The sequence below is a fragment of the Eriocheir sinensis genome, chromosome 21, assembly GCF_024679095.1.
Source record: "Eriocheir sinensis breed Jianghai 21 chromosome 21, ASM2467909v1, whole genome shotgun sequence".
Taxonomy (NCBI): domain Eukaryota; kingdom Metazoa; phylum Arthropoda; class Malacostraca; order Decapoda; family Varunidae; genus Eriocheir; species Eriocheir sinensis.
This window is the reverse complement of record NC_066529.1, coordinates 6,005,968-6,019,363: the sequence shown is the minus strand read 5'-3', so window position 1 is coordinate 6,019,363 and position 13,396 is coordinate 6,005,968. Positions and strand designations below refer to the sequence as shown.

At 43.8% G+C, this 13,396-nt stretch overlaps 1 protein-coding gene across 13 annotated transcripts in view; it reads right to left on the bottom strand.

Moving 5' to 3' along the window:
• LOC127001574 (ryanodine receptor-like) overlaps window positions 1-13,396 on the bottom strand; it is a 183,658-nt gene that overhangs the window by 64,995 nt on the left and 105,267 nt on the right. For 12 of the 13 annotated variants that reach the window (XM_050866342.1, XM_050866344.1, XM_050866345.1 and 9 more), the window contains 11 exons: window positions 11,832-12,030; window positions 11,481-11,705; window positions 10,779-10,912; window positions 10,252-10,344; window positions 9,913-10,003; window positions 6,342-6,522; window positions 5,703-5,929; window positions 4,578-4,932; window positions 3,254-3,630; window positions 2,658-2,795; window positions 346-579 (listed from right to left, as the gene is read on the bottom strand). In XM_050866342.1, the coding sequence (XP_050722299.1) occupies window positions 346-579; window positions 2,658-2,795; window positions 3,254-3,630; window positions 4,578-4,932; window positions 5,703-5,929; window positions 6,342-6,522; window positions 9,913-10,003; window positions 10,252-10,344; window positions 10,779-10,912; window positions 11,481-11,705; window positions 11,832-12,030 (2,254 nt within the window). The remainder of the gene's footprint in view (window positions 1-345; window positions 580-2,657; window positions 2,796-3,253; window positions 3,631-4,577; window positions 4,933-5,702; window positions 5,930-6,341; window positions 6,523-9,912; window positions 10,004-10,251; window positions 10,345-10,778; window positions 10,913-11,480; window positions 11,706-11,831; window positions 12,031-13,396) is intronic. The other variant, XM_050866341.1, reaches the window with a different exon arrangement.

Genomic DNA, 13,396 nt, shown 5'->3' with positions numbered 1-13,396 from the left:
TCTCACCAAGAGGCAAAAATGTGACTAATATACTTGGGAATAGGAAAGCTACTCAGCATAGCAGGGAAAAAATAAACTGTAACATCACATGGTGTTTATAATGCCATTAAAACTTTAAGTAATCACACAAGGAGCTGAGTGGAGGTGGCGAATCAACAAGAAACTTGACTTTTCATTTTCTAAGTCTGTAGAACCTATAAGCCTTACTCTTTCATCTGACAAATATGTATCTAATACTATGGCATGATCTTAAAGAAATATACTGTGTACATAATTTCATGATCATTAAAAAGTTCTTCAAAAGTGTTTTCCTTTAAGTGATCAAAAGGTACTAAAGCCACTTACACAAAAAGGTTCTCATTGGAGCCACCGATGGGGTCCCTGTTGTGGACCTGGTTGGCTTTGACGGCCTCAGACAGGGCGTACATGACGAACTCTCGCGCCACGTCTAGCGGGAAGTGTGGGGACGAGAGGCCCTTGATGGTTTCGATGTTGGAGCTGGAGTGGCCGCCGAAGGAAATATTGATAAGGCCAGGAGCAGAGTGGAGAGAGAGATGGTCTGGGATGACGGGTTGTCCACTACAGGCAGGCGGGTTGAGCAGAGGCGGGGGCATGCGGACGGCAGGCAGACCGCAGGCAGGACGCGAGTCAAAGGTAAAGACAAGCGGTGCGGCGGCGGTGGGCGTGGATAGGCGTGGGTGAAGGGGGGAAGGGTGTTATGGCAGCCGGTGAGTTACGGCGCACAGACACACAACGCCACACAACAGGCGTAAGATGAAGAGTTGGGGAGAAAAAAAGGAAGACAAAAAAAATATGAATACACAACAAAAAAACAGTTAATATCATATTGTGCACAGGAGGGGGAACTTGAAGCTGATGATAAAAAGACATAGTAAACTGAAGAGGGGAAAAGAGAGCAGAGACAGAACACCTGAGTAAAGACAGGGGGAACAGTAGTAGTTAGAGCAAAGAAAAATGTAAATTCACATCAAAATCAGTCAACATTATATTGTGCACAGGAGGGAAAACTTAAAACTCATAAAAAACAAAAACAATGCATAATGAACTGAAGAAGGGGAAACACTGACAGTAAAACTCATCAGAAAAAAAATGTCATAGTGAACTGGAAGAAAGGAAACAATGTGACAGTAAACCCTGAAGTGGGAATAGAAAAGTGATAGCATAACAGAGATCCAAGAGCCACCCATGTCCACTGATCAGCTGACACCATTGGAGAGGCAGTGAGTCAGTCAGTCAGTAAGTCAACTCTACCTACTCTCAACATTACACAATATAGAAAAAAGGTAACCAAAAATAACACAGGAAAAATAAAGGAATAATAAGGGGGCCACGCTGATCCAAAATATATACAGAATACAAAACTTGTGAGTAAATACGGTAATATATGTACCATAGGAATACAGAAAAATATGAGCACAAGGCTAATTAAAAGCAGTATAACATCACAGAGGTAACGACTGAGTAATAAAAGCAAAAAACGTTTGTGTAAAGGTGAGATCAAATTCTTTAAAGCATGGAAGCGGTGTGAAGCATGCAAGGAGAGGGAAGGATGAAGGGGAGGAGGCTGAGGTAGAGGGGCTGGGGGGTGGCAGCTTAAGGACTATACATGGGAACTGATGTTCTCAAATGGGTTTCAACTATCATTCCCTAGCAGTGTAACAGATCACACGTACATATTTTTTTCCAGCATCTCTTGGTATTTTCCTGGCAGTCCAAGTATCTTTAGATGAATGTGAGTCACTCCATGTGTCTTTCCTGTATGTCATGTTAATATTTTTTTTTTGCTTGCTTAAATTGTAATACTGAGGTGAGGTAAACATCATGTGGTTCAAACATATGAGGCATAAAATAAGTTTCTTTCCTTTATCTCACGATGACATTTATCTCACTGAAGTAATTAGTGAAGCTTTAGTGAGGAAAGCATCATTGTGAGACAAAGGAAAGAGGCACAGGGTGACTTTATAAAAAGATGTTTGTACTGGTAAAAAAATTTCCAAAGATGGCAAAAAACATGCTTGTGTGATGCTGCCGTGACACCTAACCTGAGTGTCTTGCCATTACTAGCAAGTCCTGTCCCTACAGTCAGCTGCTTGTAAGAAGCTTTTATACGTAACACTCACCTTAGGTTGTACATACCCAGAATTTATATAAAAATTAATCAAAACATGTTCAGTGTCTAAAGGAGCTGCTATAAAATATATAGAAATCAATTCTATGAAGTAAGACAATAATTATTCTCTTGTAGTGCTCATGATTTTAAGAGACTGGTGAACACCAGTGGTTTAAAGAACTTGAAAAACTTGTAGCATTATATACACATATTTGCAGAGCCAAGCCGGTGACATTAAATTGACTTGATAACACGATAGGTATATGCATCATCAAGCATATGATGAAACACAATTGCTTGATAAGCACTCCAGCATGAAGCCATTTAGACCATTTATGCTAAGAAGCCTCTGTAGATTATGTTTTTAATGGTTACCATTCAGTTTATTTTTGGTATTACAGGTCATTACATTTTCACCTTTACAGAAGATCTCTAAGTTATCATCTTTATATTTTTTGTCTTTTATGGAAAAAATCTCATTTTTATCTTAAATGTTGAGGGATCTTGGTTGGTGCCACATACATACCTGATGTCGGACATGGTCATGAGGGGCCGGACGGACTCTGTGTGCGTGGCGGCCATGGAGTTGCCCATCCCCTCCTCGGAGTAGATCTCCTTCAGGTCACTGCTCAGTGGCACGATGAACTCATTTTGTGTCACCTCCCTGTGTAGGGCAAAACACCGGCTTAAGGGTGACTAGTATTGGTTCAGTATGTAGCTTCTTAGTCATGTGCATGGTCTTTGAAAATCTATATAGTGATCTCTCAAAAGGAAACACATAGTAATTCTTGAGGATATTTTAAGTTCTTCAGTAATTTTCAGGGAAATGTAACAACTTTTGGGCATTTTTTGTATAATCCTCATCTTTGAAATCAGGCATAATGAGCTGGTGTATTATGAACCAGTGCTGCTCCCCACATACAAATATACAAACTTGAAAAGCCTCCAAACAATCCATCTTTTTCAAGCCTGAACACTGGCTATAAAACTGCTAGGTACTGAGATGATATTTCCCAAGTGTCTGCTCCACATACATAACCTTTAGCAGTTTGCCAGTTATCCTCATCTCCACTAACAGAAGTAAAAAGATGGTATTCCCTAATTCCTGGTACTACCACGTACATTGTATTGGCAAAGCTCTCGAGGTGAAGGGAGATGAGCAAGTTGTAGAAGCCCATCCTGAGTGGGCCAGACATGTACTCAGACTGCATGGCATAGAGGAGTTGCTTCTGGTCCACATGTGAGCAGAGTGTGTGGGCCGCGCGGTAATTGCTTTGGTAACACACAGCGCAGTACAGAGCGAGTGTGTGTGCGTGGAAGCTCAGTAACTTGTCGTACTCTATCAACTCAAGGATGTCAATGCAGCGATCCTCCTCTGGGATGTGCAAGGCCAGCATAGGCACAGCGTCCTCAGCTAACATGGACCAGCCACGGATGTCTGATAGCTTGAGGGCGTGGATCTTGAGAGAAGTGTTGGGAACGCGTGACCACTCATGGGGCTGCAACAGGGCAAAGTGACATGTTAATTGGAGAGTATGAACACACACACACACACACACACACACACACACACACACACACACACACACACACACACAGCTTTCCTCATAGAAGTGTGGATTTGTGGAACAGTTTGGAGGAGGAAGTGGTGGAGGCAAAGTGTCCACCAAATGAAAGAAAGATTGAATAAAAGTAGACAAGGAGACAGGACTATCCAAGCCTAGCTCAGGCCCTGTATGCTACATATAGGTAAATATAAATAGGTAAATACACACACACACATGAATAAGTAAAAAGTAAAGACAGATAGATGTATTGAAAGAAAGTAATACAGAAAGAAAGAAAAAAAAAAGTACAATACAGGACATTAAAAGTTTCAGTACAGCAAAAATATAAATAGTTAAGAGTAAATAGTTAAGAACACACACACACACACACACACATAATATACGACGTCAGTTGAGAAAGTAAATCCTGCGTCAGGATATGAAATAGAATGAAAACAGACCACGTAAGTAAGCAGCAGCATCCAGCATCACTATTATTCATTCCTCCTCTATTCAGTTATTCATAAGGTGGACAATAAGATGATTTTGTGGCAACTGTACACTGAGGAACATGGAGAAAAATGATGGGTATCATGTAAAAGTAGGAACCAAACATCTTGAATCAGGAAACAGACAAAGGTTGAAGATAATTTTAGACAACTAGGAGTAAGCAGGTCATATCATGCCTTGAAAAGGTAACGGACGGACACCAGTAGCAACCCAAAACTGTCTAAATCAAGGAAGACAGAGAAACAGTTGGACAGATGAAGTTAGAGCATTTGTGGGAACAGGACAGAGTACAATAATGTCAGAGATAGAGACTGGAGAACATTAGGAAAGGCCTGTATTGTGTAGTGGACTGTCAATGGGTGATAACGATGATGCTGTTTATGGCGCACCTTGAGGATCTGGACCTTCAGTCGCGGCGGCATCTGCGGAATCACATGTTTGTCGCTGTTCTGCAGGACGGCGGCGCTGAGAGGTAGGGTGGTGGGGGTGCGGCCCAGCTCAATCTGCAGTACCTCCTTGCTCGTAGGCTCCAGGAACACACCGGGGAACAGCTTGGTGCCGGGCTCCATGCGATACTTGTGGCGTGTCTCCTTGCCGTCACACTGCAGTGTGATGAAGCCCGTCGCAGTGTCGATGAAGCAACCGATGAACATGCCCTGTGAGGCGCCCTTACCTCCAGTGTCTGACGAAACCTCTGCGTGCAGCTCATCCGCGCGGAACATGTAGCAGCTGTGACGCTCAACACTGCGGGTCAGATATGAAACATTCTCAGCATCAACTCAAAGTCAAAACATCTTTAAGTAGCAGAACAATACCCAGTGAGACTCCTTAAAATGTGGAAAAAACTTTATAATATTCTTCATATATACCACGTGTAAGATCAACATCAGCAATTGATTCTTTGACCCTGAATAGCAAGACCTCAACCATCCTGACTACTTAAAACAAAGACAACCTCATTTCTACTCAATGATAACCCCTTTGAACTCCCCATAAACTCCATGGGTAATTCATATGCATCACTCCACAGTCGTATCTCCTCCAACTACCCAAGAAATTAATCAGTCTGACTCCTCATACATGTAAAACCTAACCTCCACTCAATGACAACTGCTACAATTCAATGAAGAAAAATGTAAAGTCATGCACCTTGGGAGAGGAAATCCAGCGTATCAGTACCACATGGGAAACACTACTATCCACCACAGAGGCAGAGAAAGACCTGGGAGTATATGTTCCTAGGCTACCAGTGAAGGCAAAATCCATGCCAATCGCAGCAAACAGTTAAAAGAATGAAGCAAACCTTAGGTCTAAACATTCAATTATACTCCCTAGTCTCTAAAAATCCTCTAGTCAACACCTACACATCAATTCATAGACACAACTCTTCTGAATGGCAAGTCATGAATCAGAATGGCATAGAAAGAAGTAAAACACCCACTGGTACTCCTCAAACTTTCCAAACTTCCTCTGGTCAATCCCAATGCCTTAGTTCCTCTGATTTTCATACTCACGCGCTCTGGATGTGTCCTTCTTCAGTGTACTCCTGCACGATGACGGAGCGGACCTTGGACTGGTCGAAGGCGGTGTCATGGATATGGTATTGCGTGGTGACCCACCCGATATAGACGTGTGCGGGGTCCTGGCCGGGGAAGATCCTGACGCCGTAGAAATACTCGTTCATCAGCTTGAGGCACTCTGCGTCAAACATTTCCTCCTCTCGTGACTCCTCTGTCACAGTCTGATGGGAGAGAGGACGGTACCAAGGGTTAAAGGACAGCTGACTCGTGGCAAACACACACACAGTCTTATCTCCCCTCCCCACTGCTTAATGACTACAACAAGCTTTACAACAGGCTTGTTATTCACAATAATTTTCTGAATATGACAAACCACAGAAAACAGCTAAAAGCCTGTTTTCTTTTATGGTACACCAATTATAGTATGACATATGTATACATAACTTGACTGAAGAGGTTAAAATTCATTTTAGATCTCTCTTAGTTTTTGATAGTAGTTTTTTACAATTTTGAAAGCAGAAACCAATCCCTCTAAGGAAGTATCTTTAGATCCTTGAGTGGTTAATTTTTCATCAAGACAGGATGAGGATCATGACCAACACTAGACAGACAGGTGAGGGAGCAGGCACTAACCTGCCTCTCGGGGATGGCAGGCGGCATTAACTTGCCGTCACCACCCTGGGCCACACGCAAAGAGGGGGAGCGGTTCTTCCTCGGGGGCCGTGGAACCTCCAAGGTGTTGCTGCCAGGTTCAGGTGTGCGGCCCTTGCTCCTAGCACGCTCATTGCTTGCATCGCGCTTCTTACTGAAAAACCTGAGGGAGACAAGCACACTCGCAACCATCTTGAGGCACAGCAGCCACGCCTCCACAGAGGCTGTGAAGGCACACAAATACACATGTGAATTAGGCAAATGTGTACATAGGGGGATCTGTGTGTCTGTGTGTGTGTGTGTGTGTGTGTGTGTGTGTATAATTCACCATGGTCTGACCAAGTAAGACTCACTATCACCAGTGAGTACCTTCCCTGAATAATCTTTGAGCTTACAAGAGACGGATCACTGGGAATGGCTGAAGCCTCACACCCACACACCCTTGGGAGGCTGAACACAAACCATGGCTGACACCCAGTACACATTCACCACTGGGTGGACAGGGGCACAAATTAAAAAAGACTGCCCATCCATTTCCACTCCACCCAGGAAACAAAACCAGAAACTTTTTGTTGTGAGACAAGCATGCTGACCACTGCCTTCTTGAGTGTGAGTGCTTACCTATTTGTAGTCTACTGGGCCCGAGCTAAACTCTAATAGTCCCGTCTCCATATCTACATTTATCCAGCCTTTCCTTCATTTGTTGAACACTGTTTGCCTCTACTACCTCTTCCCGCAAGCACACTTGCGGCAGAAGTGTAAACACTTCTGTGGGAAACTAACTTTTTAAAAGTCACTCAAACAGGTTCCTTTATTAAGTTTCTTCCTATGTCCTCTCAGCCCCTGTGTTCTCGCAGTTAAGAAGAGATCATCTCTATCTGCCTCATCAAACTTATTTACCAACTTATAAGCGTGATCATATCTCCTCTCTCCCTTCTTTGTTCTAGTGTCGTCAAGTCCATCTCCTTTAATCTGTCTTCATACGTCATATTCGAGAGTTCTGGGACCATTTTAGTTGCAATTCTCTGTATCTGTTCCAGCTTTCTGATATCCTTCTTTATGTGAGGCGATCACACAACTGCAGCATATTCAAGCTTTGGTCTTATCATTGCTGTTATTTTTTTCTCCATCATTTCTTTGTCCATAAAATGGGATTGTTTATGTGCTTTTCTGGGGATAGTTTGTCTTGCACCGTTACTCTCAAATCTTTTTCTTCATGTACCACCTTTAAGTTTTCTTTTCCCATCCTGTATGTTTTCCTTGGTCTTTTCTTACTTTTCCCCATTTCCATAACATGGCACTTTTTTGCATTAAATTCCATCTCCCATAACTGTCTCCATCTATATACTCTGTCCAGGTCTTTTTGCAGCTCCTCACAATCTTCCTCCGTCCTCACTTTTCTAATTAACTTTGCATCATCTGTAAAAAGGCTCATATAACTTTTATACACTTTGCCATATCGTTTATATATACTATGAACATTACTGGTGCCAGAACTGAGCATTGGGAACCACTCTCCACTCTCCTCCAATTTGATTTCTCCTCTCTAATCACTATCCTCATTTCTCTTCCTGCTAAGTAATCTATCATCCACTTGATAACCTTTCCGCCCATTCCTCCCCACTACTCTAGTTTCCAGACTAACCTTTTGTGCAGAACATTGTCTAAAGCTTTTTTCAAATCGAGATATACACAATCAGCCCACCCTTCTCTCTCTTGCACCACGTCTATGCTCTTGAGTAGAAACAGAGTAAGTTAGTGACACACGATTTCCCTTTTCTAAATCCGAACTGTCCAAACTGTGTGCATGCATGTGTGTGTGTGTGTGTGTGTGTGTGTGTGTGTGTGTGTGTGTGTGTGTGTGTGTGTATTTACCTAGTTGTGAAATACAGGAAAAGAGCCGTACTAGGCTCGTGCTGTCCTGTCTCCATAACGCTTATTATCCAGTTTGGCTTTAAATTCATGAAACGTTTTTGTACACACAGTCTCCTCGTCAAGTCCGTTCCATAATGTGTGTGTGTGTGTGTGTGTGTGTGTGTGTGTGTGTGTGTGTGTGTGTGTATGCACATATACATATATACATAGAAACATTAATACATTAATGTCTAAAACAAAATTTATGATTGAACAGGAAGTAAAAATTAAGAATCACATATTTATGAATCAGACGAGTCACGAACAGCTGCAGAGTACAATGCACAATACAGTACAAAGTATGTATATTGACAATAAGGATGCAAACTTTAAGATCAAAATGTGAGTGGTGGCAGTGGCAGAAAGACTGGCCTCCGCGTCGCCAGCATTCCTTAGAGACACGGAGAAAAGCATTTATGGACATTTACTCATATATATAAATATATATATATACACAGAAAGAATCAGGCAGAGGCGTGCTGCGCAGGACACCGCCGGTGATAATCGTGGTAACTGTGATTATCACGTCCGGAAAAAAATGTGGTGTTTATGAAAATCAAAGAAATAGAAGGAAGAACAGGAAGAAATGGAGAAAAGAGAGACTAAGGGTCCCAGGGCACAGGTGAGGAGCAGCCCCCAGTGTGGCAGAAGCCTGTCCCTGCCCAGAGGCTCCCCTGCTGACCCCTAGCCCCGTGCCGGCACACCAGCACACATGGCTACCTGCTGATGACCCCTAAGAGGCAATGCTTACCCAACTTCATCTTGAAGGGGCCATTGGGACTCTCTCTTAAAGTTGCTCTGCAGTTAAGGACAAGTGTTGGTCTGGGACATTCTTACCCTGATGTACTTTAAATTCTTACAAGGGAAGTCCAAAGGGTGATTCTTATGAAGCAGATCAGAAAGAAAGGGCAATGGGAGGGGCTGGGGGGGAAGGAGGGGCCCCGGGACCAGTGCCTGGCTGGTGCAGGAGCAGTAAGGGTGAGGGAACATAGGCGTGCTAGCACAGGAGGGACACGGAAGACAGGCGAGAGTACCTGGCGGCCATGACGGCAGTCACTGCGGTGTGGAACTGTCTGGCGAGTCCAATCAGCAGGAAAAACACAAGAGGGTGAGTGAAGCTCCCTCTTTCCTGCCCTCCCTTGCAGGGCAGGACACTAGCCTTGACCTAGAGCAGATGACATGCAACATGATATATCCAGTATGTCATGATAAGGAAACAAGGACCATGGAGACAGTGGGCATGATGGCCCTAAGCCCTGCTGAGACTCGTGCCTGCCAGACACTCACTCACCTGCTCTTGAACCTGAGGCGCCGCTCCGTCAGGTCCTCACGGATGAGGTCCATGCTTGCAAGAGAGATACGTTGATGCAGCATCACAACACACTTGTCATTGACACAAGCTAAAACACAGCTTCCACCTCTAACCCTTCACACACTCTTGAGTGTGACCATCAACAATCAACATTTAGTCAGAGCGACCATTCCTATCACAAGACGAAAATATTAATGTGTGGACAGCAACCTCAGAGGGCATGGGAGGAGGCCATCAGCAAGTTGGAGCAGGTTCTTGGCTCTCCCCTCTGCTCTCTCCCCCACTCCCTCCTCGACCCTTAGTCTCTCCTTCGTTTCGCCCACTCACCTGAATGGAGACTTGCCGCGCTTCTTCCTGTCAGCTGCATCTGTCGTTGCTGTATCCTCAGTCACACCAGTTTGCTCTGTCGTTAGTTTGCCTGTCAAGCACAAGGCCGCATTTCAGGCTCACAATATTGGGTAGTTATTGAGTAATTAGTGAAATAAAATGTATGCACGTACTTCCAAATGAGATATAAAACACTTCCTCAAACTTTGTATGTATTTACCTAGTTTCTTTAACTACGTGTGATATATAGAAAATGAGCTGCACTCGAATGTGTGTGTGGTGCGTGTATGTCGATGCCCATGTGCTTTTTCATGTGTATATTCATAGCTGTACCCGTACCTGCTGCGTCTGTGACTGGTTTCTCAGCTGGGGCCGCCTTTCTGGCGATGCCCTCGTCTGCCTCCACACCCTCCTCGTTGCTGTAGTGTAGCTCTGAGGGATGAAATACTCAAGTCATCTTGCCAGGACAACAAAAAACACAAATGCTATATACATGACAGTTGCACAAAACCTCCACTCACCTATACAGAACAGCAGAGTAATTTTGGATAACAAGATTGCTAAACACAAAATGGCTAACGCAACTAAAACAGTAACCTTACTATCATCAGCCATTACAGGATTTTCTCAACACTATCTACTTCTTTTTGTCTTATGTTACTGCACTAAATCCTGCTTTGGCAAAGGTTCTAATTTAAAATGTCTCCACCTGGTTCTCTGTCAAAATGTACTTTTAAAATTTCTAGGGTTCCCATTCTAGTAATTTGGTTGTTCAGTGCACACACAAAAAAGCTCAGATTTACCATGAAGATCAAGTTTCTAGGTCTGACTGGGTGGAGGGATACAGATTGTTGCTTGTTACCCACCCTTGATGTCGGAGAGCGAGAAGCCAGTGTCCACCAAGGAACTCTGGAAGGCGATGGAGGGCTGGACCTCGCCGTGCTTCAGGGTGTGTTGACGCTTCCTCACCTCAAGCCATTTTTGGGCCTTCTCTTCCTCTCTGATGGGAAGAAGTGGTGTAATGGGTATAGAAGCAGATAAGGACCATGAAAGCCTTAAGCCATGAGGGTACCCTTCAGCTCAATGATAGTGTCTGTCTCAAGTTTTGGGATTACCAAGGTTGGGGTGTGGAGCATAATGACCTCTGTGAGCATGCTGTCTGGTTTTAGAACAACTTGATTTGCCTTGAGTTGCCTTGCCATGTCATTGTCTAATAGTAAGCAAAGGTCTATCTATTAGCTTCAGTTTTTTCACCCTGTGTGTTGTTGTGTCTCTCATAACACTAACGAGACAAACAAAAACACCCATCATCTCCTCACCCTTCTTCCTCCTTTCACCTTCTTTTGCCCATTCCTCCATCCACCCCCTTCTCACTATCCTCCTTGCCCTCCTCACACCCTCCTCAAACTGCACCACCTGTCACCCTCACAGTGCAACCCTCCCCTCATTCCATCCACCCCCTACTTCACTCTATTTGCTCCATCAACCTTTTTTCTCTATCCTCCCTCTTCACCCTTCTCCTTACTCCATCCCCACCCTCTGAACTTTCTTTTGCCTCTTTCACTCACTCAATAAAGACGTCATCGCAAACCACTGGAAGAGACACCCTCAGGAACTCCCAGTTGGCCTTCTCGCACTGCTCAAACATCTTGGAGGCGATCTTGAGGCAGGGCGGAGTCTCGGAGCCTGCGGGGATGCGCGTTACTTCGATGGTGGAGTCGTGGAAGTCGTCGTTGTTCTCGAAGATGGGCTGGTCCTTGGTGTACCAGAAGGTGACGGGCCGCTCCATGTTCCTGCGAGAAGTCATATCATTAGTAATAATAATAATAATAATGATGATAACGATAGTCTCTTTCCAGAAAATACTGTAAAAGTCACTTCATTTAGAATGATGGGAAACACTGCAGAATTTTACGTACACACAGAAAGGTTCATATCCCTCTTGAAGGCCATAGGTGGTGAAGAACTTGAGCTGGTTGATGTCCTGCCCGAAGACAAGGTGTGCCCGCTGGCCGACACCCAGGGTGCAGGCGGGCACAAAGGCATCACCCTGCACCTCGTTGAAGGCTGTCTCAGAGCCACTTGCATCCATCATCAGCTCTCCATTGAGGGAGAAGCCTGGAAACACACATTTTGACTCAGGGAAGATGAAGCCTAGCTATTTAAGTACCACTGACTCAGGCATTTTATTCTCTATCCTCATAGATTGGTGGAAAGTAACTGGACTATGTATTTATATTACACATGGAGTGCTAGACTCAGCTCTTCAGGCTGCAGCTAAAGCAATTTTTCATTACGTGTATAATTAAAAAAGGGTTGCAACCTAAATAAGTTTTCTATTTAACTAACATTATAAACTTACATATTTGCTAATCTATCTATCTATCTATTTACCTATAAAAAGATAGATAATTAAATAGATATAATTACCTACATTTCTTAATATTTACAAAACAAACAGTGCATCATGAAAAATACTATGTAAAATATGCAGCTTCTCTTTATAAGCAATACTTACGGCAAACAGTTAGCATCTACACAAAAGAAAATATTGCTCATGAGTTATACCAGTTGCTCTATGTAATATTTCAAGTTACTGTACATGATATCCAGTAAGAATGTTCAACTCTGGCCTAATTAAATCATGATGGAAGCGTGGCAGTGATACAAGATTAATGGATGACAAAAAAATGAGGCTAATTGTTTACTACGAAAAAGGGAAAAAAGTTTAGCAACAAAATCAGATCATGCAGGTGAACGTTCCAACAACTGAAGTGGGTCCTGGTGGCAGCAGCAGCAGCAGCAGCAGTATCCCCCCACCTCTAACACAGACACTGGCTAATGCAAGGTGGGTGCATTGCACAAAACATGCAGCACCTCAGCAAGGTACATTAAACAGCAAGCCAGGCAATACAACACACAGATATCGGAGAGGGTACACTTGCACCACACACACACACACACATACATACACAAACACACACATACATACTGACAGCAAGAGAAGGGGCAGGGCTTACATACAGGGATCGTGAACAGGATTATACTAATTGTTCGCACTGAAATCTTCCAGGTTTACATAATCATATGACACTTTTGCCAGCAGTTGTGTTTCTTGTTTCTTTAAACTGATAACATTTATTCCATTTGTCTCTATCTCAGTGTCGATTCAAGAGTGGAGACAACTGATTTTATTTTGGAGGGTTTGGGAAGAGAAAGGGCTGGAGGAGGGTCAGGGTGGCCCTGGACTTCAGCTGAGGTGGCCAGTGTGTTCCATGTAAGGCTACTCTATTTATAGGCTACACTTTCAAGTATAGGTGATAGCAGTAACATAAGCCTCAGGTATAACAATGGAGACTCCCGTGACCAGCAGGGTACAAATGAAGGGAAGGGATGTAAAAAGTCTGTGCATGGGTCACTACGAGGCAAAGCAGGAGGCGCCCCAGGGCATGTGTTCCCTGGGGTGGTGCGGTCCTGTTTGCGT